The sequence below is a fragment of the Bos javanicus genome, chromosome 21 (genome assembly GCF_032452875.1).
Source record: "Bos javanicus breed banteng chromosome 21, ARS-OSU_banteng_1.0, whole genome shotgun sequence".
Classification (NCBI taxonomy): Eukaryota; Metazoa; Chordata; class Mammalia; order Artiodactyla; family Bovidae; genus Bos; species Bos javanicus.
Window position 1 is genome coordinate 5,060,976 of NC_083888.1, and position 25,600 is coordinate 5,086,575.

General features: G+C 51.5%; 1 protein-coding gene and 1 long non-coding RNA gene across 6 annotated transcripts in view; one reads left to right on the forward strand and one right to left on the reverse strand.

The window, feature by feature from the left end:
- LRRK1 (leucine rich repeat kinase 1) overlaps nucleotides 1–25,600 on the reverse strand; it is a 135,054-nt gene that overhangs the window by 9,173 nt on the left and 100,281 nt on the right. For all 5 annotated transcript variants that reach the window (XM_061394221.1, XM_061394219.1, XM_061394218.1 and 2 more), the window contains 14 exons: nucleotides 24,397–24,561; nucleotides 23,721–23,893; nucleotides 22,960–23,080; nucleotides 22,447–22,606; nucleotides 21,774–22,050; nucleotides 18,481–18,652; nucleotides 15,795–15,958; nucleotides 14,656–14,795; nucleotides 13,141–13,390; nucleotides 10,597–10,763; nucleotides 8,103–8,300; nucleotides 6,898–7,175; nucleotides 5,174–5,368; nucleotides 4,271–4,422 (listed from right to left, as the gene is read on the reverse strand). In XM_061394221.1, coding sequence (XP_061250205.1) covers nucleotides 4,271–4,422; nucleotides 5,174–5,368; nucleotides 6,898–7,175; nucleotides 8,103–8,300; nucleotides 10,597–10,763; nucleotides 13,141–13,390; nucleotides 14,656–14,795; nucleotides 15,795–15,958; nucleotides 18,481–18,652; nucleotides 21,774–22,050; nucleotides 22,447–22,606; nucleotides 22,960–23,080; nucleotides 23,721–23,893; nucleotides 24,397–24,561 — 2,612 coding nt within the window. The remainder of the gene's footprint in view (nucleotides 1–4,270; nucleotides 4,423–5,173; nucleotides 5,369–6,897; nucleotides 7,176–8,102; nucleotides 8,301–10,596; nucleotides 10,764–13,140; nucleotides 13,391–14,655; nucleotides 14,796–15,794; nucleotides 15,959–18,480; nucleotides 18,653–21,773; nucleotides 22,051–22,446; nucleotides 22,607–22,959; nucleotides 23,081–23,720; nucleotides 23,894–24,396; nucleotides 24,562–25,600) is intronic.
- LOC133234083 (uncharacterized) lies at nucleotides 15,538–16,293 on the forward strand. Its single transcript, XR_009732002.1, has 2 exons — nucleotides 15,538–15,773; nucleotides 15,959–16,293. It is a non-coding gene; the product is annotated as an uncharacterized LOC133234083 (long non-coding RNA).

Below are 25,600 nucleotides of genomic sequence, written 5' to 3' on the forward strand. Positions count from 1 at the left end.
TGCAGAGTAGACGGAGGGGCGGGGGGCAACGAGGGGGGTGGGCCTCGAAAAAGCATAAGTGCCCTGAGAACTCACAAGCTGCTGTTTTGAGGGTGGCCTTTCTCTCACCCACCCACCCCTATGTCCCCCCACACTGCCGTCTGTCTCCCCGCCACCCTTGACAAACACCCAATGTGCTCACTGCTGCAGGGGAGGCTGCAGATGGGGCAGGGGTGGGTTCTTCACCCAATCCCTGCAGATCTGTCCTGCAGTCCAAGGGAATAAGTCAAGTGAGTGGCTAGCAGTTCTCAATGTAAAACTTTTCTGCCATCAAATTTTGGAAACCCTTGCCACGGTTGTCTGACAACGTGTATTTGTAGATGATAGAGCTGAATGAAAAATCAGCAAATGAACACTTTCTTCAAAGTTATATTCCACCTCCCCTTTTCTCCAGTCTTTTTTCTATGCACTGAGAATATAAAAAATAAATAACTACGTTTAACTTGGAAGAAATTAAAACACAGAGAAACTTACAGGATAACACTCCCCTATTCCCTCCAACAAGATTTCACGCGTGTCCTGTGTTCTGCATGTACCACTTCCTTCTTTCCCCTTTGTTGTTGTCCAATTGCTAACTGAGTCTTTGCCACTCCGTGGACTGCAGCACACCCGGCCTCCCTGTCCTTCACCATCTCCCAGCGTTTGCTCAAGCTCACGTCCATTGAGTTGGTGCCCTTGTCCTCCCTAATTCAGGATGGTCTCATTTTCCCCTCCACTCTCACTTTCCAGGACCACTGCCCTTTGTGCTCTGGCTTCAGTGAGCGTGTCCCTTCTTCAGGCTGCTGGTGAGCTTTTAAAACCTCCCCACATCACAGGGGCCTTTCCCTTCCCACTGGAGATGCGCTTTTACCGCTTTGGGCAGTGTTGTCTCCAATATTGTGGGTGAGTCTGTAACACTGAGACGGTAAAGAAAGCACCATCGTGGGGCGGCGGGGAGCGGAGAGGTGGGGCAGAACCAATGCCAGAAGCAGTGCCAAGCACAGCACCCCTGGTAAAGGCTCTGCTGCTGCTGCTGCTAAGTCGCTTCAGCTGTGTCCAACTGTGTGTGACCCCATAGACGGCAGCCCACCAGGCTCCACCGCTCCCAGGTGAGCAAATGCTGGGTCAAAGGGCATGAGTATCTCAAGGCCATTTAAAACGTATCGACACATTGTTTTTCAGACAGATGTGCAAATTTACATACTCACTAGTAAGGTATGACCAACCTTCAGCAGTTTCCATTATTATGTTTGAAAACAAAGTTTGCCAGTAGGATAAGAAAAAGGAATCTTGCAGATTGAATTTACATTTCTTTGATTATTAGAAAGTTCTAATGTTAAAAATATTCCTTGCCTATTTTATGACTGAGATTTTAGTATTTTTTCCCACTGATGTGTAAAAGTCTCTGAAACAACAGATAATAATTTCTAATTTTCTCTATTTGTTTAAAAGATTTTTGAGAGTCTGCTGAGAAAATAAATATTGATGGGAAAATGGGATTTGTTTTTATATTTATATATCTGATGAGCACTTCAATTTGTTTTATGTATACATTTATATCCTTTAACAGTAAGAGGGCTTTATTTTCACGACAGGCAGTATGCCTGTATTTCCTGGTCTTCTGAGAGTGTGACACTCCCCAAAAGCATTTGTGGCATCAGGACGCTGTCTGTGCCCATGAAAGGAGTTTGAAAACTGTGTGTGCTAAGTCACTTTAGTCGTGTCTGACTCTTTGTGACCCCATGGACTGTAGCCTGCCAGGCTCCTCTGTCCATGGGATTTCCCAGGCAAGAACACTGGAGCGAGTTGGCATTCCCTTCTCCATGGGATCTTCCACACCCAGGGATCGAACCTGTGTCTTTTATGTCTCTTGCCTTGTGCTGTCCTGCAAACCAGAGTGCCCAGCTTCCCCCTCTCAACTCCTCCCTCCTTTCTTCTTTTGCAGTGTGCGTATCACAGCCCACGCGCGCATCATCCAGCTTCAGGAACGATCACTCTCCAGCCGTGTCAGTTTATCTCTGCCCCCCATCCATTTTTTTCTCTCCCCAGATTCTTATGAAGCAAGTCCCCCAAATCATCTTTTTATCTAACATTTATCTGTATTTATCTCTAAAAAATTATTAGAAAAAAAATTAAAAACCTAACCACAGGGCATGACCACACCTAAGAAGAGATGCTAACTCCTTACTGTCATGAATGCCCAGAGCTCCAACTTCCCCAATTCTGTCATCATTGCTTTCACAGTTTACTTGAATCAGTAGTGAAAGAAAGCCTGCATTTCTGCTGATTTTTATGTCTCCAAGTCTTTTGATAGGCTTCCCTTCCCTTTCTTGTTCTCTCCGAGCAGGTCACCTGCTGAAGACACGGGCAGTGCCCTGTGGAATTCCTGCAGCCCGGGGCATCATTCACCTTATTCCCCTGCTCCCCATTTTGAGTCTCGATTAGATTTCATCTGATTTCTTGGGCTAGAAGGCGAGGCCCACAGTGTTGGGATCTGGCTCCCTCTGTGATCGTTAATGGTCACTGCGACGTCCGTTACTGCAACAGGGATTACAAAATACTGCCATTCTAATTCTAGTATCTTGCTCCATTTACTAGCTTCATTTACCCTAAAAAGAGAAACTTCCTCCTAACATCTCTTTTGCTAGCTACCCTGGGGAATAGCTCACATTCCAGACAGACTAGTTTTCGGAATATTAAGTTTGCTCTCTAGGAGCCTCCAATGATGATAAATGAGGAGTTTTTTTCATTAAAAAATCTTTTTAATTACTACTTTTTATTAAGTAGCATTAGAAACTTGTGAACTTAAACAATTTGATGTGTCTCAGTTTATTGCAGATGCTTATTCTTGCTGAGGCTTGTTGCCCTATCTTTAGCCCATGGGAACCTCTTCAGTTTGGGTCCTGAGTCCGTTTGACCTAGCCTCACCATCTCTGATGGCATCCTTGTTGTCAGTGTCCAGTGTTTCGGGCCCACTTCCTCCCCTAGATCTGGAGTCAGGCACTTCTCCAGTAAGCTTTGGTTCCCTCGGACCATCTGCATCCTGTGGGGTCTCACTGGCATTTGGTCAGTCATTGTTCCTAGGCCTTTTCAATGGGCATAGCTAGGAAATATGAGTTCATTATTCTTAAAGGTAAAATACTCACAAATCTACCCAATTTAAATTCAGAACTACAGAAGTTTTATTTAACCTATTTTTTATATTTTACATGATAAATATCACAATTTGCAAAGCATGGCGTCAATATAATTATTCATTAACTTTACCCTATAGTTATAAGCAATGCCTTAAAACAGCAACACTACCACCACCATTATAATTACTGTGTGTATACACACACACACACATGCATTTTACATAGATATTGGTATTTATGTATACACTGTTTACATATATACTTTTCTTTTTTCCTTAGGGCATGGTTTCTCAGAGCATGTCTTAGGTCAGAACGCTCCATCACAGTGGCATAAACCCTGATGAAAACCATACCAACACTGACCTAAGTAAAATGGCAAAGTCCTTCTCATTTATTTCATTGCATCTAAAGCTTTGCTTCATCTAAGCCTTACCAGATTTGCACACCTGCACATATTTGCACTAGGCTTCCTAGATCATGCCATGAAAGTCTTTCCTGCTTCTGCAGGTGTCACACTAGGTAGGTGGGAGAGGCCAGGACTGAAGCATCTCACACAGGATGTGCTTTTCTGCAAAGTCTCTGATGCTATCTTTCCAAATCCCTGGCCTTGGTGTCCTTCTCCTTGAATGAATATGAAATCCTCTCCCCCAGGCCCTTGTCCTTCGCACCCCATCACGAAGAAGAGACGTGCCTGGGAGTTGGGTGGGCGGCAGCATGAATCCCTATTTGGGCACCCTTTCTGCTTGACCGGGGGCTCCTTCCCTCCTCTCTACTCAGCACCTCCACTAGCACCGTTCTCTCTTCCTGGCCCCCAGCATCATTTACTGTCTCTGCCATCGAGCTGCAAGTAACTCCCACCTTAAAACATAACCCTCCCTTGACCCCTGCCCCTCATGTCCCAGGCAGACACCACATTTTCTCTGCTTCTCTTATTCACAAACCCACATGTGCTTGTCTGTATGCATGTGGACTGCTTTCTCTCTTGAGCAGACACCATCAGGATTTCAACTCACCATTCATTAAACACCTCTCACCATGGTCATCCATGACTGCTCCCCATCCACCGCTGCCCCCCACTCTGACAGCAGCAGGTTATGGCAAGCCTCGGATGTTACCTGGACTCCTCCTTGCCTTCCCAGAACACCACCATGTACTCCTGGCCCTGGGATGAGAAGAAGGACGTCTGCTTCCCACAGGGCAGTTGGTACATGAAGGTCGCAAAGGTCGGGTCCTTCATCTGGCTCACCACCGCCAGGGCCAGTGGTCGCTGAGGGAGACAGGCCCACAGAGACATGAGTGAGGGTCACTTACAACCAAATGAGTGCCCACCCTGTCCTCAAAACTAAGGGTCTTAAACCAGGAAGAAGTAGAATCTGCTTATTCAGGACCCAACCGAAATAAGAAGCCAAAACAACTTCAGATACCAGAAATAAACCCTCCCAGGCGTCTAGGTCACCATTGTCCATGGCAATTCAAAACCAGGTGGTCAGGTGAGCATAAGCTCTGATATTCCAACCCTTTTGTCCAGGGACACACAGTTGTAGAAAGAATTTTTCTCAAACCTCATTTACTCTCAATAACCAAATCTAACTTGATAAATGAGTTTTAATCCTGAAACCACTGATCTCTTCCAAAAACAAAATGATAGCTTCAAAATGATAATATGACTCCTGTTTCTCATGAGCAAACTTTCTTCCCATTCCTTTAAAAAGAGATATGTACATTTGCACTGCTCTTGCCTGGGGGCTATACTGCTATAAAGGGGTTGGTTTGTTTTATGTGCATAATGATGTAACATAAAAGTTGGGGAGGAAAAGAAACTTTGCTTTTCCTGAGAGTGATACCACACAAATAAAATGAACTGGGTGTGTCAGAGTAATACATATATCTTTGTAAAAGAGCAGAGAAGAGCCCATTTGTTTTAGACCCTCAGTGAAGAGTGGGCAGGCAAGCACACAGGTGTGCTCTGGTCGCCCACAGCCTCCACCAGCTGCTGGAGCTGCGAGGACCCCAGGTACCTTCTCGGGCTTCGTATCCCAGCACTCCATCATAAGCGCCTGCAGTCGGTGGAACTGCACTTCCTCCGGCTGACCCAGAACTGGGCGGATGCCCTTGGACAGCTTCTTGGAGATCTGGAGCTGGTGCTGGCCCAGTGCGGGCCGCTGTCCTGACAGCAACTCGTAGAGCACCATCCCATAGGAGAACATGTCTACCTGGGCAGAGAGGCAAGCCAAATCAGACACCCTGCCTGGGCCCAGCAGATCTTGCAAGCTGGTCCTGACAGAGAGGGAGCAGGGAGACACATTAGAGAAGGAAAGCGTGGGTTCTGCCCAAACGAAGGCAATCATCAATTCACCCATCCATCCACCTCTCTCCACCTGTCCAAACATTCCACCAACCATCTGACCTTCCATGACTCTGTCCCCTAATCCATCTATCTTCCAGTCCTGTTTTCCCTTCCTTCCTCCCTCCCACCTTTCCATCCAACCATACATCTACCCACACACATGATCACCTTCCCTTCTGCACATTTATCTGTCCATCCTTCAATGTATCCATAAATGCAGCCCTTTGACTGTCCTGTCCATTTACCCATCTTCCAAAACTTCCTTCCTTCCATCCACCCACTGAACACATGATGAAAACCTGGTGTCAAGCACTGCATAAGGGTTTGAAGGATGCCATGGTACTTTCCCTTTATCAAAACAAGGCAGGAAAATGCAAACCCTTGGTTTAACACGCTTGATAGTAGGAGTACATGCAAATCACAAAAAAGGGGAAAGTCTCCCAGATCACAACATCTTGATTCATCTAAATGTCATGAAAAGTCCCCTAAAGGAGAGCGTGACACAGGTCTCCATAAGGGTCAAGAAATAACCTTTTAGCAGGAAAATGGCTAAGACAGACCTGAGCATTTTCAATGTGAAGGTTCTGTTATAAATTTAGTTATGAGGTGCTTTGCCGCCTGCTACTCAGAAGCTTATTTTTGTCACCCTGATTTGCCTTTTCTATCTTGGTTAATAGCCACGGTGCTGAGTTAACATGCTTGGGTCATTTGTGGAGCCATCAGTCAATGACTCATCTGCAAGTCACCAAATAATGAGAAATTATAGATAAGAGGAGTTTCACTGCTGGATCACGAATTAGCCAGGGCCAGCCCTAGATGCAAGGTGAGCACTGCAAGAGAGTTTGAAGTTGTCTGTGTACCTGCACCTACCCAACAGTCCTCAGGGAAGAAGGCCCTGTCCCAGTCAAGGTTGGCCACACGGCCGTCTAGGAGGCTCTGCTGGACCTGCCGGAATCACTCTCTCCTCCTGGCTTCAGTGACGCTGCCTTTTGATCTGACCAGGGGCCTTTAGCAGCCTTATCTGTCTGTTGCTCATAAGCCACTGCGAGGCTGGTCCTCTGTCCCCCTTTTGCATATCTGCCTGGCAGAAGTGGGACCCAAATCTGGACGCGTCTCTGTCTTGGACTTTTTGTCCACTGTGCACAGCCTCTACTGTGTTTCTGAACTGAGGTTTGAGAATTCTGAGGTTCGGTAACTGTTCTGCAGCTAAGGAGATGTCACCCTTGACGTTTCCAGGTGGACACAGGCCTCTGTGCCCTTCTGGTTCATTCCAGGGCCTCCCGGTCTAGCACGGGAGAGGAGAGATGTGTGCTTGAGGGTGTGTAGAGCCCAGAGCTGCAGGTGCCCCAGGACCAGGCCATCCTGGGCCAGGGGACTGCTGTGGGTGGGCCGTACCTTCTCGTCATACACGATGCGAGGCCGGATCTCCGGGGCCTGGTAGCCGGGAGTGCCCTCCACGCCAAGGGCACCCTCGTGGAACGACTGCCGGGAGATGCCGTAGTCGGACAGCTTGATGTTGATGTGCTCCTTAATGTCCAGAGACCAGACCAGGATGTTGTCGGACTTCAGGTCACAGAAGATGATGTTCTTCTTGTGCAGGTAGGCCAGGCCAGAGGCTATCTGGTAGGCTATTTTTTGGGTGAGCATGTGTCCCAAGGGCATAAAGGAGGAATCTTGGCAAAGAAAAAATATCAAACTATTATCATAACAATTCTTATTTTCTTACCTCTGTCTTCCCCAGTATTTTATAGTCTACACATGCATTCTCATTGTTCTCTAGGCTGGGTGCCAGAAGAGACAGAGGACAACCTTCTTAGGATTATTTATGTTAGAGATGCTTGTTGTGAGTGCCTCATTCACAGTATCTCATGCCTGCAGTGGTTGGTGGTTTTACTAAAAAAAAAAAAGCCAGGATTCAAAATTCCTAGAGCTCATCTCAGGCCAAGATTGCTACTATAATGTCAAGGAGTGAGTTGCAGGTATAAGAACTCCATTAAAAAAAATCTCTTCTGTTGAAAGAGAAATAATTAATTTTAATTGATTAATTTTAATTGCATTTCTTCTTCCTGAGTTAAAAGACAGCTCTTTCCCTCTATCAGTTCTTTGGAATTTAGTTACTCATTTCTTAGGGAAAGTGTTCTGAAGTTTTGTTGAAAAATAATGTAGGCTAAAACTGACCGCAGGGCCTCGGATGTTTAACCATGGTGGATGGACACGGAGCCCTGTGGGCAGAGAGAGACTTGAGCGGCCGCGGGCTTCCCAGGCTCTGCTGCTTGGGGCTCCCGGGGCTGCCTCCTTTGACGGCCTCACTGCCCTCCAAGGGGGGCTATTACCTCCTTTGATGGGTGAGTAAATGAAGCAACTTCCCAGATCATGGCAGAGAACCTGGACTCAGAACATGGTTCTGTCTGACTCCAAGCGGCAAGCTCCTCCAGCGGTGCCAACGCCACTGCCCGGCACTGAGGCCTGCAGACGCTCTCCTGTTTCCACCGGGCATGGCGCACGAGACTCCGGCAGCCGTGCCCGGCCCTGGCTGGCTCCCTGGGCCCTGTGCTGCCCGCCGTGGGCCCCTGGGGGAAGATTCCAGGTGCAGCGCTTACCTCTGGCGTTCTCGGACAGCACAGTGTTGAGGCTGCCCAGCGGGGCAAGCTCCAGCGCGAAGCAGAGCGGGTGGATGCTGATGCCGATGAGGGACACGATGCAGGGGTGCTGCAGGGCGTGCAGCATGCTGGCCTCCTGCCGGAACTCCGAGAAGTTCCTCATGGCGTCAGTGGCCCGCAGGTGCCTCAGCATGGTATCTGCGGGGAGAGCTCGGCTGTCAGCGCCACCCAGGGTGGGGGCCTCGCCAGGCTCAGAGCCACCTCTCGGGGACTCCCGGGGCTGGCTGGGGCCAGGACTTGTACCTCTGGGGCCTGCAGTATCGTCACCCAGAATCAGGCACCAAATGGGGGCACTCCTGAGGCATCTGGGCTGGTATCAAGCCCCTTCCTCGGGCACCATACTTGTCAGCTGCTACACTCGGTGTTCCAGACCCTTTCGTGGAGGGCTGCACACCCCCACCCTCATCACCCACCCTGCTGCCTTCCCCCCATCCTGCTGTTCACCACCTAAGGCTCTCAGGTGCATCTTATTCCAAAACTGCAGCCCTGAGGGCCACCCAGAGCCTAGCAAGTAACCAAGCCCCCACTGCTCAGCTGCAAGGATTCTGGGGGCTTGGTCACTGCTGCTCACCTTACCCCTAGAGGCCAGGGCCGTGAAGGCAGACCAGACTACCGCCCTTGTGTCGGCCAGAAGAAAAACCACAGGGCGGTCACGGGCCTGTGACAGGCCATCTCAGGCCAAAGAAGGAGCATCTAGGGGCAACGGTGGGCTGTGCTGTAACGTTCTCCCACTGCCTCACAATCACCCCACATGGAAGGCGTTTGCCTGAGTCCCCCTGAGGGGCCTTTTCCACCCATCGGTCACCCACCAGGCTGTGGCCAGCCCTGGGTCACTGAGCAGTATCCACCTGGTACTGCTTGTCCTCTTGGGTCCTGATCTGTCCCTCCCCTGTTCAGATTCTAAAATCAGGAATCACTGGACATGGAAGTTTAAACAGCAGAAAGAAAATCTTGGCAGTTAAAATGGATCAATTGTGCCAGATGGATGTGTGAGCCAGACAAATTTGTTTTTAAGTGTAAAAGTTGTTTTTCACATTGGGCCTTTAAACCATTAATCAAGTATTTTTGACTATGGCTGAAGTCTCTGCCCCAGTTTAATGAACAGCCAGCCTTTCTCTTGACTCCCGACGTGTGCCAGCCTCTCGCACATATGCAGGCTCTCTCTGTTCCTGACAGGCCCAGCCGTGCCCAGGAGTACCCCACCCTAATGCTTGGAGCCTGGTAAGTCAGGACGTTTGCTGGGCAAGCCTCTCCTCTTTGTCTTCCGTTGTGGAGTTTTCCTGGCTGTTCTTGGGTGTTTGTCATTTCATATGCATTTTCTTTTTCTTTCAATTTTAATTTATTTATTTGGCCCTGCTGCACGGCACACAGGATCTTAGTTCCCTGGCTGGGGATCGAACCCCTGCCCCCTACAGTGGAAACACAAAGTCTTAACCACTGGACCACCAGCAAAGTTCCCATATGAATTTTAGAATTAGTCAGATTTCTCTCTCTTTCTCTCTCTGCCTCTATCTCTCACACACACTGCTGGAATTTAGATGAGAACTAAATTGAATGATATCTATTAATTATTTCTCAATATCTTGTGGCTTAATGGCTGCCACGGAAGGCATTGTCTAATGGGTCATTGTTGCCAAATTTGATGTTGAGCTCACATCTAGCAACTGTATCAAACTCTTGCTGGCTCTGACACTTGTTAATAGTCTCTTAGATTTCCATTCTCTTCCCACGTCTACAGTTTTGCCTCTTCCTTTCTAATCTGGTTCTTCACATTGTTCCACGATTCTAATTTTCTACCAAGAGTGTAAATTCCTTCTGTGATCATGACGATAACCATGCTAAGCCAGGGGCCAAGAGAAATGCAACCCCAGTGGCTGGAAGGTAGAAGGCCCCCACGTGCTCGCCTTTGATGGGCATTAGGTGGTGGCAGGTGGCTCTGGAGCACCTCTGAGCTGCACACAGTCAGTGGACAAGGGCGGGAGGGGAGGGGGTGAGGGAAAAGCTACCCACAATGGCTCCCCAATCCATTCATCTGGACTGGGATTGAGACTTAGCCACTATCCTTCCCTTGGTAACTGCATGGGGGGCGGGGTGAGTCCCCAGGGTGAGGGGTCCACTTGAGGTCTGCCTGTGTGCCCATCATGTGGGCACTGTGCTCGACATGCAACAGATAGAAATTGTAAGGCTGGCCCATGCTCTTGGGGGCTCATGTCAGACAAGAAAGTCACCTCCAAAAGCAATTTCTAGGCCGTGCTCCTCCTGATCCTCAGTCCTGGCCCACGTCTCACCAGGCAGAAAGCAGGACCACCCCTGGGGCCCACACTGGCATCATCCCCGTCTTCCGCTGCCTGTGTGGCCTCGGGCATCTGAGGTGGTACAGGTTTGGACCGAGGGAAGACAGGTCTGAAAAGAAACAACCCAGGGCCCTGTTTACCTGCAGGGGCATTTGCATAGTTCTTGAATTTCTTGATCTGGAATCGCTTCACAGCCACAGGCTGGCCTTGGTACCTGGCCCGGTAGATGACGGTGCCACTCCCACCTTGGCCCAGGACAGCGCTCTCATCCTCGCTGTGCTCCAGCTTGCTGTTGTCCAAGAAGAGCCTGCCAGAAACACCGTGTGTGTGTGCTGGGGGTCAGAACAGACCTCCCTCCTGCCCCATGTTCCCCCAGAGATGCCCACCAAAGTTAGAGGCGGGTCCTGGGCTGGGTGGGTGCAAGAATGTGCTTGGCTATCAGTTCCCACTGAGCAAAGTCAGGGTTCAAAGCCACCTGGTGGGGGGTCAGACAGATCTGGGTAGGTCACTTAGCCTCAACAAGCCTTGGTCTCCTCTGGAAAGTGGATTCATAACAGGAATGGTCTCAGAGGTGTGAATGTTGACTGGTATAGGATGGAGCTTCCAAAGGTGGTGGACACAGAAAAAGAATTCCTGTGGACCTTTTCCTCCAGAAGGAAAATGCTTTGAGAGCTAGTATCTATTGGAAATTGCATGTATTTATTGCTAGGTTAGCTGTCTCATTTCTTACTAGTAAGCCAGTGATTGGCCATGTAGAGCTTCTGGTCAGTGTGTCTAGTGTCCTGACAACTGATGGCTAGGATTTCACCCAAAGGCAGGGATTTAGACCTTCCCACCTGTTTGTATGTTATAATCCTAGGTCAAAGGGAGACTTCTGTTGGAAGTACTGCAAGTCACTCCTGGGAGGGACGGAAGGTGGATGGGGGAGGGAGGAGGGGAGGGTGGCAGGCGAGCACCCGAATGTCCTCCCATCTCAGGGTCCCCCCGGCCCTGCAGAGGTCCCCAGGTCTTTCTCCTCAGCTACCTCCACCAGGTGCCTCCACCGGAGCTCTCCTGACCGAACAGACCGACCCCTTCTGCCCCTCATCACCATGCAGTCTTGCGCATGCCTTCCAGGAACAGACTGTGCAGCAGCTGAATCTCTGCAGAGCCTGACCACATCACACTCCAGGCAGATGCAACTGTAGCCGCGGCGGACCCGCAGCTGAGGAGGAACCGGGCTATTCTCCAAATGCCCACCCCAAAACACCTGCTCAGGAAGTGTGGCCCTTGGGAGCCTCCTGAGACAGGGAACAGTGGGAATGCTGGAGATCCCTCAGGGCCTTCTGTCAGGACTCCTGAACAGGGACACAGGACGAGGCTCTGTGGAGCCAGACTCTCCCTGCCTGCACCTGCCCAAACTCCCAGCTGGGGAGCGTGATGCTTTGAGGTCCTGGTGGGACATCAGCCAAAGTTTCCAGAAAGTCTCTGCTGGATTGTGAACCCTGTTCAGATTCTTGGGTTTTTCAACTCCCAGCCAAGTACTTTGGTTTAAGAACCATGCTACAGCTTGTAATTAGATCCAAACCAACAGGAACAACCAACCTGGCTTTCCAGATTCCACACAGTAGATTCCAGAATCCAGATTCAGTGGGGGCATAAAACATAAAAAGGTTCAGCAAATAAATAAAAACACTAAAATTTGGGGCTGTTTAATTGGGCACCCCATCATGAAATTTGATTCATACAAATATAAAACTCTGTATGTGGTCTCTGAGAAGTGATGACCCCCATGTTAAAGATCTAGGAATAAAGGGAAGTTATTTCGCAGAAGAGTAGTATTTAATTTTCATTTCCACCAATGAGGTAACTGGGGAATATGAAAAAGAACCATGGGGGAATTTCTCCAATGTAGGAAGTGATTTCTTAGTTTAATAGACTCATCCAGAAGCATGTTTTGGAGCCACAGTTCTGCAGTATCAGAGTATTCTACATCCATTTTCTGGGGTCAGGGAAACAATTTGGAAAAAATGATGATACAAATATTCTTACACCCCCAAGTTTAATTTTCTTTAAAGAAATCAGATAAAGCAATTCTTTGAATAAGAAAACAATTCCAAAACACTCCAAAAACACTGCTAACCAACAAGGTCAAATTGTTTCCAGGGAGACCAAATCATGGCTTCTGGTTTCCATGACTACTTGGATTCTGTGATGGTTTCCTATAGGACGGGACCACAAAGTGTTCTCTCTTTTCTCCAGCATTATCTCCCCAGTTATTATCTTATATTAGTATAGATAGACTCATCTTTAGGGATAGATTCAGGGGTCTAAATGCTCAGCACCAGAGCAGCAGTAAGGAGTCATCATTCGCCAAGAAAGGAAAAGGAGGTGGTAGGTCTGGGAGTGCTTCCTTCTTGGACACCAATGAATCTTTGTCTTCTATTCCTTGATCTGGCGGCAAAGTAGGAGTCAGAGAAGAGGGTCAGCTCAACAGGAAAGAGTGCCAGCTAACGTGAGGGTGAGATGGGGTGGGGCCCCCAAGGTGACTTTGCCCCCCAAGTGGTCTGCCTGCTGGCTGGGCCTGTGTGCTTCACAAACAGAGTGACAGCCTGGCTCCCTTTAGGCAGCCTAGGCCAGGAACCTAGACGCCACCCGGGGCTGGATGGGAAGCAGTAGGTCTATGTGTCAGCATGGAGGCCTACCTGGCTGGGAAGTCGGTCATGAACAGCTCGGGGACCAGTTCCTGGAGAGGCACCGGGAGGTCAGGGTGCCTGGGGCAGGAGATGAAGTCCCGCTCAATGGCTGTCAGCACGCAGTCCTCCATGTCGAAGTACTGCACATCCTCTGACCTCTCGCTGGGGTTGCTGTGCTGAGCCCAGGAGGCCTCGCAGACAGGGCAGGGCACATACTGCTCCATCAGTGGGGTCCCATCACTTTCCGTGGCCGTCAGGGCTAAACAGGGACAGAGTGGGCATCAGCTTACCCGAAGGCAGCTGCAAGCGGGCCCCTGACAAGCACCTGCACCCCCAGCTGGGTGGGCCTTTCACAAGAGAGGGGTCTGCCTTCCCTGGCCTGAACCTCCAGGAGAGGCTGAAATGTGACTGTCACACTCTGGTTCCTTTTTGGAGGGCACTATCCTCAATCCTAAAAGACACTTGCAGGGAGGGGCCAGGGATGCCCTGGACAGTCGCCAAGGGTGCAGACCCTGAGCTAGCTGGCCGAGGAGGTGCTGAGAGTCTGGGGATCCCTGTGCAGGACACTGCAGGCCGGGTCTGAGCTACACCACACTCAAATGACCAAGCCACAATCAGTAAGGAGCTGTTCTTAAAATTACCTTCTCGTAGGCCCCTATCAATGCCTTTTCTCCTTGTAGGTCACCTTTCCCGTCAACACGCAAAGGACACCAGACCCTGGCGTCCAGAGCATGCCCAGCCCTGTCTCTTGTTTGCCCTGATGCTGTCCTGGGCAGCCCACTCAGGAGGCCAGAGGACTGCACCGGCAGCCCAGAGGGGGTGCTCAGATCTCAGACCCACTCTCCGCTCTCTCGGGCTCTAGCCTTCCAGCGCTCACAGGGAAGAAGTGGCCTGGTTTTGCTCAAACGGCCTCCTCCGTGCGGGATACCCCGCAGTGGATTTGTCTCCAGTTCAGTAACAAAACAAACAGAGGACCTCAATGGCTCTACTTCAAAAAGTATTTTCTTTGGGTGGACTGTCAGTGAAGAAACTGATCAAAGGGGCTGGAAAGGGCTGCGTGGGTGGCTGATCACTGCTGGGACTTGGGGGTTTGGGGTAGGCATGGAAGGAGAATGGGGGCTCTTGGCAGGTGTTTGTGGAAGCTTCCCTCCCACCCCTGCGCAAGGGCGGTTTCGGGCTCCCCTCTGGATTTCAGCAGCTTTGTCCTCACCACGTAAACAAGACCATGTGAGGCGCCTATCGAAGGTCCTCCTAGACCACATGTGGTACCTGGGGCATTCTTCCTACACTCTGTGGCGCCAGGGCCCAAGTACCGCCTCCAGGTCCCCATCTCACCCATGGTGCCCCCGGCTATGCCTGCAGCTGGATGCCCAGGGCTCAGAGCTCCACCAGAGGGCTGCTAGGACCCCTCTGGTTTCCTAGGGCTGAATCCCAGCGGGATTTCTGTTCTCCAAATGGGCTCCACCCCAATTTATAAAGAAATACTACCATGAGCCAAGGGCTGGTTCAAGAACGCTTTCTTACCGGGAAACCACTGATCGATCAAGGAATTGACATGGTCTGTGATAAAAGCCATTGCCGAGAAGTCCCTTATTTCTGATTGGCACATGATTTTTATTCCTCCGCTTTTTTTCTTTTTCCAGTTCACATCCGAGGATTCTACACTGCAACCCAGAAACCAAAAGAGGTTCATTGCAATTGGCTGTGAAGGGACCTGGGATAAGCTCTCTGCCTCCAGGGTGAGGGTACAACTCCCAGGAGACTGCTCCCCCGGGGGTGGGGAGGTCCTGAGTCCGTGTACTTGTGTGCATGGCCCTGCCTTGTCCCCCTGCTGCCCCCAAATGGTGAGGTGGATGCGAGGATCTTGCCGTAAGGGGTGCTCAGGCTGAGCTCTGAGCCTTCGATGTGACCCTGGGGAAGGGTTTACCATCTGAGCCACAGGGCTTTCGTCCATCGAGTGATGACTGTGCGCTTTAAGTGCAAATGTTACCTGAAAGCCCCAGGCACCAAGCATGGCCCAGATCAAGCCCTCACAATAGTCACTTTCCCCTCTCCCCCTCTCTTCTCACAGAGCTGACAAATATTTTGAAAAACTCAAAGTATGAAATAATCCTGTGTATATCAAATTAAACCTGATTAAAAATCAGTTATTAACCTGTTGAGCCAACTTTTTCTCTCCCTCTTTCTCTTCCCCACCACCAAAAAAAAAAAAAAAAAAGTGAACAGGAAAAATGTACTGTTAGGTATCACGAGATGTGGTCTGGGGAACAGTGTCTTCCCCTGGGGCGCACTCTCTTAGGACGAGGCGGAGGTGCACAGGACAGCTGCGAGGCCCTAAGGAGCCCCCTCAGTGACCGGGGTGCTGGGTGCTCCGACCCTGAGCTCGGGGGCCGCCCACTGCCCTCCCGCCGGGCTCGGTCCCCACACCCTCCCTGGCCTTTCCTGTCCTGTCAGGAGAGAGGAGGAGGCGTGAGGAGACGGGGACCCTCTCAGACATTTGCTAGGGGGGGCCTTTCTACTTCCAGCAAGCTTCTGTGTATATACGCTGCCCTTGGGAACGGGGCTCTGCACGCCAAGCAGACAGGCGTCCAGTGGCGGCTCCTCTGGGGGCCATTCCCAGCACGCCATGGAGGCCTAGTCAGGTGAGCCCCTCAAGCACCTACCTGAGGTAGCCCCCATCAAAAGTGACCAGGAGCCCCTCCTGCCAATAGATGGTCTGGTTCCTTTTCACTCTGAATGTGCTGCAACGATTTCTCTGGTTTCCTGTAAAACTATAAATGGTGACTTTCCTGTGCCTGCTCTTAGTATTCTTCCTGTTTTCAAACAGCTGAAAGAGAAAAGACCCTGCTTGAGTATTCTGGGCTCCGTGCTGGCCCTGGGCAGAGCTGTGAGGAGGCCCGTCTGGCCCCGTCTGGACAAAGGACACCGCCCGTCTTCCCGCCCCCCGCCCTCCACATCCTCATCTTGCTGCCAAACGAAATGCTGCATCATCTAAAGGAGTCTCCAGGATACTCTGGGAACACATTTTCCCTAAAACACAGAAAACAGGCCTTTCTTTTCCCTCCCTGATTTTATAAGCAAAAGATTACCTTAGAAAATGTGGAAAATACAGAGAAATATGAGAGAAAATAAAATACCAGTTTAACACACAGGTCATGAAAATTTTGGTATATCTTATTCTAGGTTTTTTCCTATCTATCTGTAATGTTTATAAAACAACTGAGGCCATATTTTGTAACTTTGCATTTATAAATTTCTAATTGTGTGTACTTTTAAAAACTTTGCTTTTCCTGTCTGATTAGAAACTCATAAAATTCATTTTTCTAAATCTCAATATTTTATTAAGTAATTTGTTGAGTCATTCTCTTCTTTGGACTTTTAGATTGGTTCCAGTCTTTTGCTATTACGGATAAGCCAAATGAACACGAAAAAACCACAGAACTTTCTCTGATTTCAAATGACTGCTATAGTTCAGATTTATAGCTGTAGGATTACTGGGTCAAAGGGCTTGAACGTCTTCAGGCTCTGGATTCCTAGTGACGAATCGCTTCCAGGGTGACTAAGCTGTACATCCACTCACCATGACATGCGAACTTCCCTGACTGCGGGGCTGGCTGTCAGCTCTCTGCTAGTTTGATAGGTGAAAAGTAGTATATTTTCCATGCTTGAATCTGCATACCTTTGATTACTTCTGAGACTGAATTCCAGCAAAGCTTCTTTTCCTAATTCTGAGTGAGGGATGCTGCTTTGAAGGGCCCTCACCCGGCCAGCCACTGAGCACCCTTAGGAGCTCAGGCCTCACACGACGCCGAGCTCGGCGGGGGGTGGCGGGGTGTGTGACCTCCCACTTAGAACACGGCAGGAAGCAGAGTTCAAAGGGAGGGAGGGTGACTGAGCGGGAACACTGGGAGAGCCGGCCCTGCGCCCACTCCTTCCCCTGTCAGCACACCCAACTGGGTTGCTAACAAGCCTCTTTCTTGCTAACACGATCTGTGAGAGGTTTTGGTACTTTCAGGCTCTTGCATTTACTTTTGAACATTTCAGTAAAATGGGAAGATCAAAGACTATCTCTATTTAATAGGCAGGAAGTTTAATTCCATAAGGGCCTTATAACTCGAACATGTCAAAGGCAAACTCACACTGAGTTTACTGACCATTTTTCAACAATTCTGGCTTATGTCAGGGGTTCTCACAAGGTGAAGTAGGTTGGAATTCTCTGGAAGGCTGAGAAACAGAGCCCTGAGTTCTATACTGGTGCTTCTAATGCAGGGGGTTTGGAGCAGGCTTGAGGGCTACCCTAAGAGCTCAGTTGCTAAAGAATCCACCTGGTTCAATTCCTGGGTCGGGAAGATCTGCTGGAGAAGGTAAAGGCTACCCACTCCAGTATTCCTGGGCTTTCCTTGTGGCTCAGCTGGTAAAGAATCCACCTGCCATGTGGGAAACCTGGGTTCAATCCCTGGATTGAGAAGATCCCCTGGAGAAGGGAAAGGCTACCCACTCCAGTATTCTTGCCTGGAGAATTCCATGGACAGAGTAGCCTCATGACTGAGTGACTTTCAGTATAGATTCACTTTGAGAATCTGTACTTCTAACAAATTCCCAAGTGAGGCTGATTCTGCTGGCCCAGGAACCCCACTTTGAGAACTACTGCTCTAGCCAACTGCCACTTCTATATTATCGCCCTGCATGAAATGAATATTGACTGATAGCCAAGCCCTCCTCCAACAACCCTGGTGAACCCACAGAAAAGAACTCCTTCCATTAGGTCTTTACTCCTCCCAGACCAAGTTAAAGCTCTATGCCAGTGGTTCTCAAGCTTGACTGGACAGCGAAATCAACCACCTGGAGAGCTTTAAAAAATATGATCCCTGTGTGCCACACCCACAGATTCTGACTTGTTGGTCTGTGCCTATTAAGAGGTCCCCAGGGGAGTTCAGTCACAGCCTGAATGGCAAAACCATGATTCTCCCGGCCTCACCCCTGAGCAGCAGCATACTCAAGGTCAGTGTCTGGATAAGCAGATTGTGAGTCCCGGTCCACAGCCACGGAGCCAGGGAATGTGGACGTCGGTAAGACTGAAACCACTGCTCCTCATGGGATAGTCTGCCCAAGCCAACTGGGTGCTGATTTGGCATTCACAGAATGACTCAAGTGGGTCTGTGGCCCACAGGATAGGAGGCAGCCGCGCTGTACCAGGGTCCGGACCCTAAGCCAGCAGTTCTGCTGCAGGAAAGGTCTTCAGTCAGGCTCCTCCAGCAAAGGGTATCTCCCTCCCCCGACTCCCACCAGGGCATGGCCGCAGGTGCTTGGCCTGCAAGCAAATAGTGCTCTATGCAGAAAACACAATACCTGGAGGTCCATCTCAGCCAAGCTGATCAGCATCCGGGCTATAAACCGCTGCCAGAAGCCAACCGGGACGAAGCTCATCTTAAACACTCTCTGAATGGTGTTGGCTGTGGGGTGCCGCATGCCGTGGGTGTCCAGGCCAGGTTTGGATGGAAGGAGATGTGGCAGGAGATAGCTGAAACACCAAAGGGGGCTGGTGAACTGGGGCCTGAGCTCTGCTGTGGGGCTCTGACCCCTGCAGACGCCTGGCCTGGGGCGGGATCTGCTGAAACAGCTCAGGTTGCCGGGTGCCTTCCTCCCAGGGTCTTTGGAACCATTTTTAGAAAGAGGGGGTAGTTTATATGGTAAGCATAAATACTCCAAGAGAAAACGAAGATAGGCATAGCGAATCAGTTTGTTGAAGTCTCTAAGATAGAGACTAGAACATGGCGAGGGAAGACGTGAAAACATCTGTGGTCATAAACACAGACACAACAAATCACAGTTGGTTCTCTGTAAACCAGGTTGCGATTGGGGAGTCACTTAAAATTAACTTCGGATGGTGAAGGAAAAACAAATACAGCTGCACAGTTCCAAGCACAAGATATCGGGGTCAGAGAAACGTCTTTGGCTTTAGAAGCTACTTATTGTTCTTGGCCAGTTGAGACAACACAATTACCTTGAAATTTCTAATGAGGCTCTTTGTGCAAAAGAATGATGTTTTATAAGAGCACTCTTACTCATCACAGTGTCAGTGAGCTGTTCACGACTGTAATCATTTGCAATAAGCTGAAACGAGGGAGGTCCCTCCAATAATTCCCTGAAAACCAGCATCTTCTGTGTGTGCTGGAGGAGCTAAGGTAGCCTTGGGCAGAGCCTTGGGTGTGTCCTTAAAGCCTTGCCTGCAGTTCTCCTAATCCTCTAAAATTCCATCAGTTTAGGTCCTATAAAATGTCTTTAGGACTTTCTGAAAGGAATCCCTGAAAATACTGTAGGAGGAAAATTCAAAGACAGCCTGGGGGTGGAGTACCCAGGGTGTCTTCAGCACACGGCCCTATCCCATTGCCATTTTGCTTCCTTGATGGCGGAAGAATGGGGATGCCAGCCTTGCAGGGTTAGAGGACAGACAGTGGCTGTGTAGGTGAGGTCCAAGGGGACAGATGGTGAGGTCCAAGGGGGACAGATGGTGAGGTTTCGGTCCTTTGCAGCCATTATAGGTCTTGGCCCAAAGGACCTTGTCAACGACCGCAGCTGGAATGCCTCTGTCCACAGCCAGGAATTCTCTGGCACATGCCTTTCAGTTCTGAGAAGTCCTTCTTTATCTCTCTGACCTCAAACAGGAGGCCGTTGTCAGCGCCCAGTGAGATCTAGCCTGCTTCTTCTGCCTACGTCATGCTCAGCTTGGGTGCATGGGATCCCCTCCTTGGCTGTGCCCTGGGACTTCCCGATTCTTTCTATGTGGCCGGTGTGCCCTGAGGGAGGGGGCACGCTCTGTACCCAGGTGCCCCAGCATGCGGCACACACAGCAGGTGTTCAATATTTTTGAAGGTACAGATGACTTTAAAGTCAGCATGGCAAGTTAAGAGGTTTAAACTGATGGGCAAAGGAAGCCCCTCTCAACGTGAGCAGAGCCCTGGGCGAAACCACTGGCACTGGCTTGAGAGCAACCGCTAACAGGGCAGGGCTGCCAAAGGTGTGGGCTTGGGGAACTAAGAGGGGAGTTCTTCATGTGCCTGCCGACTAGAAAGCCACAAAGACCTGGGCACTGCATGGGGTTTGCACTACGGCGGAGCCAGTCCATGATACATCCCTGAGGCTGTCTCAGCAGTTGGGCCGGAGCCTTCCCCAAGTGCTGAGAGCCAGTGCATCCCTGCCTGGAAGAAGCACAAAAACTCTGAAGTGTAGAGAGAGGTTTAGAAACCTCGGAAGGTTTTCCCAGGGACTGCAGGTTGAAAGCCATGCTCTAAAAGGAGCAGCAAATGCCTTTGTTTTTGTTGATCATATAAAAGCTTATGGTGCAAACAGCTGAAACTCCTTGTCTCTGGGGTACAAGGGACCCATTATATCTACACTTAGAGGTAGATATAATGCTCAGACACTCCTGACTTTAGATGGAACTAGACACCACTGACTATGAGTACTTAACGCAAAGATAGTAACAATAACAGCACTGATAAATCCTTGATGTCCTGGAAGCTCAAAGGTGCAAGAGATAACGTTTCATAGTTTATATGTACTCTCTGATTTAATCCTCACATTGACTATAATACTAGTAGGTGTTTGTATTATTTCTATTTTACATATGAGGAAAAAAAGAGGCAGTTGCTTTTACAGAGTGAGAGTATTTCCGCATTCCTCTAACCTGTTGATAAAATAATCACAAAACTGTCAAATTCCGCCAATGCTGTAAACTCACAGGCTGCTTTACCAAGGGCCAAAGTCAAGGACACACCCTGGCCAGGATGTGAGGGGTCATGTGGATTCTGAATTCCTCTTTAGGGTTTCTCTTTTTAGGACTCACTCTTGGTCCCCGTGGGGCTAAAGCAGGAAGGACTGAGGCCCCTCCCACAGTCATTAGACCAAGTGGAAATGTGGGTGGGAGCTCAGGCAGAGATGGCCTAGAGTTGGCTCCCAAGAGACCCAGTTGGTGCTGATGGAATTGTTCGGCTGGCCACACAGGGGCCAGGCCAGCCCCCTGAGAGTCCAGAGGGTGTTCCCCTGGAGCTCTGGGGTTAAGGGGCCGGTGGTGCTGTGTTCTATGACAGACATCAAAAGGGTCTGGAGATTTGGCATCCTGGCTACTGCCTCATGGTCAACATCAGCATCAGACCCAGGAAACGGCTGAAACTGAAGTAGAAAGGAGGCCCTGAGAACGAAGCCAGAGCTTTGTTAGATTGAACCCACATGCCCCTCGAGTCCTTGCCCTCCCTGCATTTTGAAACTGGGCTAGATGGTTAGCATGCACACTTCGTGAAGCCCGTGCCAACCAGCAGCAGCCAAAGGTCCTCGGCCCTGATCAACCAATCAACCGCCCAAAGCATGAACTCCCCAAAGCTACTTTTAAGGCCACTGCCATGCTTACATGTTTTCCTACGCCTTTCCAATAAATGGGTTTATTTGAACCCTCTGAACAGAGACACCCAAGGCACAGGGAGAAGCAGCCAGCCGGGACCGGCTGAGCCCGACCACCCTGCCCCAGCCCAGGCAGGCAGCTGCTGTGAGGTCCCATCCTTGGAAACCTTGTCAGGCCACCAGGGGCCCCGGCCTTAATTCCCTCCTGCGGGGAACAGCTGGCTCGGCCCAGTCCGTCGCCTCACCTGTCATTGGCGACGGGTAGGGCGATCTCAAATTTGGCCAGGAACTGGAAGTACTGCTCTTCTGTCTGCTTCGTGAAGCCCGTACCAACCAGCAGCAGCCGAAGGTCCTCGGCTCTGATCACCCCATTCTTGGCCACTGACCGAGAGCCCTTGATGTTGAAGATCCTCTGCAGACACTCGGACAGCCAGATGGGGTCGAGGAAGTAGAGGTTCCTCAGGCCGTGACTGGTGTCCGGGAAGTGCAGCAGGGAGCCCGTTTCAATGAGGAAGCTGATGGCTGCCCGGGGAGGAGAGGAGAGGGCAGTGTCAAACAAAGGGCAGAAGGGGCTCTGGGTGACCTCCTCCTAGAGGGGCCAGGCCACAGATTCTTCTTAGGAAGCTCCCAACACATGGGGCCCTTTGCAGCAGTCAGCTACCTCCTCACAGGTTCTCAAGAGGCCAACGTACTGACCTCCATAATTCATGCATTCCATCTGTGCAAATCTGCATACACGTTAAAATGGATTTGCCACCCCAAATCGATAGCTGAAGTCTTTGCCCTCATTTGAAAACATGCGCAGAGCAATGAAAAGTCTGGGTGCCCCTCCCCAGGACCCCGCCCATGGCTGTGCCTGCTGGCACCCAGCTGAGCCCTTGCGGCCCGCCCGCCCGGCCCACCCTCGCTGCTGCCCACCAGACTGCAGGTCCTCGTAGTCCTGGATGTCACTGCAGGGCATCTGGTCCACCAGCTGCTCTAGCTGCCGGTCCGTCAGGTACTGCACATCGTCACTCAGGCTGCGGTGCTGCTTCTCTGCTAGCACAGCCTCCTGGAGGCTCAAGTAGCTCCTGGGGATCTGGGGCGGGAGGGCAAGGCTGGGCCCTCGGGGCTTGGGGCCGCCCGCCCGCCTCCTGAAGACCGGGCAGGTGGGCTGTCTCTGCCACGGCCCCCCACCTCTAGAAACCGCTCACACAGGGGCCTCAGGGCCTGATCCACAGCGTGCACAGCAATGTGCCTCAGGGCAGCGGGGAGAGGGAGGTGCAGACCCCCTGACAGGCGGAGAGCGGGCCCTTCTGGCTTCCAGGGGGTGAGGGGAACCCACCAGCCTCCTGCTTCCTGGGAATGAGGAATACCCACCAGCTTCCCCGCTTCCTGGGGATGAGGGGAACCCACCAGCTTCCCCAGTTCCAGGGGATGAGAGGTACTTACCAGCCTCCCTGCAAGTCGCTGACAGCCGATGGTGCTGCCTACGTCCTTCATGTTGCACGTGACCTGGAAAATCAGCTGCCGCAGCCCTTCCTGACCTTCCAAGCTCTTACAGGAGAGTTCGCTGTGGGTACAAAAACGAAGCGTGCACACTCACCAGACCCCCCTCTCTGATCAGCACGGCAGGGTCTCTGTTTTCCCAAAGGTTCCATCCCAAATACTGGCAAGTTGAGAAAGCTCATGACAGACAGACACAGAGACATACTGAGGCCTGACGCGGTGCAGGGCGCGGAGCTGGGGGACCATGGTGTGGCGCCTCAGTCTTTCCAGTGTGCCCATGTCACCCCTCCACGGCACCCTTGCCCATCCCAGCCCTCAAGACCACTCGGACCCAACAGGCGGCCCAGGGCCATGCCTGGGGGCTGTTGTTGCTCAGAGACCAACAGTGTGCTGGGTGGTGTGTGAGCTCCTGTCTGCTGGTGCCACTGGGGCCGCGCACACAGTGCTGAGCGTGGCGGTGGGGAGACCCAGACGGGAAGTTCAGACAGCGTCTCCAGGCCCTGCCCTGCAGGTCCTCGGGCAGCGCCTCATCTTGCTCAGGCTGAAGCTGCCACACTTCACCCTGGACGGGGCTCCAGAGGATCAAAGCCCCCCTTCAGGAGCCCCCTGTGGGCAGAGCAGCTGTCTCTGGAGAGACGGACAGCGAGGGGCGGGCAGCCACAGCCCTGAGAGGCTGGGTGCACAGGATGCCGTGGGACACTCACTGCAGGTGTTTACACGTGATGTCCGGGAAGCCGGTGGCCCTGGACCCAGAGGGCGAGCGGCAGAGGGCCAGCACGTAGGCGCGCAGAGTGGCGATCCTTTCCACGCGGAATTTGGTTTCAATTAAGTCCAGATGTGTTCCCACCACCAGCACCACAGCGTTTGGGGCCTTGGCCTGCAAGAAAGAGTCTGGGCTGAGGACGAGAACTGTCCCCTGGGTGGCGGGTGTGTCAATCCTGGACGCCCACAACCCTCAGCTGGCGCCCTGAACTCCTCTCTGTAAACCTCGAGGGCCTGCTGCACGCCGGGGATGTGTGAGGGCCCTCGACTCTTCCCTGGGGTCTCTACCTCTGATTCCTTCAGACCGCACCCCACCTCCTGGCCCACATCAACTTTCCACTGCAGGAGGAGAGCCCTGTTCCCCTCCTGGGTCCAAGATGCGGGGCTCTTACACCGAAGGAAGCAGCAAAGGACAAGGGCACCATCAACCATGTAGCGGAGGAGGGACAGAAGGCTGCGTTTCACGGCGATCTGTGATCCTGGGGCCTCCGTGACAGTGCAGCTAAGCACACCCTGGGTCTCCCTACCCGTCTTCTGTGCCCCACCCCACCCCTGAGAAGTGCTTGGGCACCTGCGACGTCCTGAGGACTGAAGGCTGGAGGGCGGGGGCCCCCTCACCTCGATGTTGAGCAGCCAGAACTGAAGGCTGGCCACGGCCTCCTCCCCCAGAGCCAGGTTCCAGACCACCACGTACAGGGCCTTGTCCGTGAAGAAGCACTGGTTGACCGTGGCCATGCTGGCGGGGCCGCCGATGTCCCAGACGGTGAACTCCACAGACTCAACCTACTTGAGCAACAGGGCAGCGACAGGGAGACACTTTAGCAACCAGGGCGTTAGCCAGTCCCTCTGAGAGAACTGATCCCTCAGCACGTCGCACACGGGGGTCTGGAAAAGGCGCAGCTGCAGAAAATCACCGCCCGCTCTACTGTGCGTCTCAGTGACCAGCCGTCTGAGGGACAGAAGGGGGTCCAGCAGCAGGGACAGAGGTGGGCTCTGGGGGGTTCTATCTCCTGCTGCGGGAGCAGTGGGGGATGGATGGCTGGCTCCCTCGGGCGGGGGCATCTGTGGAGCACAGGAGGGTGCTGTCTGTATCCGTCTGAGGTGCGGGAGGTGAGGGGACGCCTGTCAGACGAGCCTGAGGCTTCTGGCAGCAATCATAGCAAGACTGACGCTCCGTCTGAGCGCGGGCAAGGCCACGCAGACGCACCGGCCAGAGGGCGGTGGCTCAGGGCCCTGACGGAGCACGCTAACAGGTCAGCTGCGGGGCTTCGGGGGAAGGCTGTGTGAACGGAGGTTTCTGTATAGCGCTATGAGGTCAGAGTCTGGCCCGAGCTGCGCTTCTTGGTGGCAAAGAATCATTCCCACCATGATGCAGGTTGGCCTCCAAAACAGCGTGCTGACCGGCTTTTTCGGTAAAAAAGATGAAAATGGACAGCTGTTCTAAGCTGGCTTAAGGCCCGGCCACACAGAGAGTTATAGAACTGAGCATTCACAAGATCAGGTGGTTGTCCTTCACTGGAAAGGGTAGGCGGAAACGTGAATGATGGCAGAAAGGAAGTGGTAGGGGGCGGGGGGTGGTCACTCCTCAAACCTCAAGACAGCTATTTGCTGAAGAACAGCTGGAAAAAAGCGACACAGAATAACAGCTCAAAAAAGTAGGAGAGAATCCAGAGATTCTGGTTACTTTCAAAAACCTTTGGACATGCGTTACCTAGGTTCACTTCTGGGGTTTTCTTGGGAAGGGGGACGTGCTGGTGTTAATTATTCCACTGTTCTGGCCCTAGTGGGAAGATCTCCACTCTTTAGAGAACTAGTTTCCGAG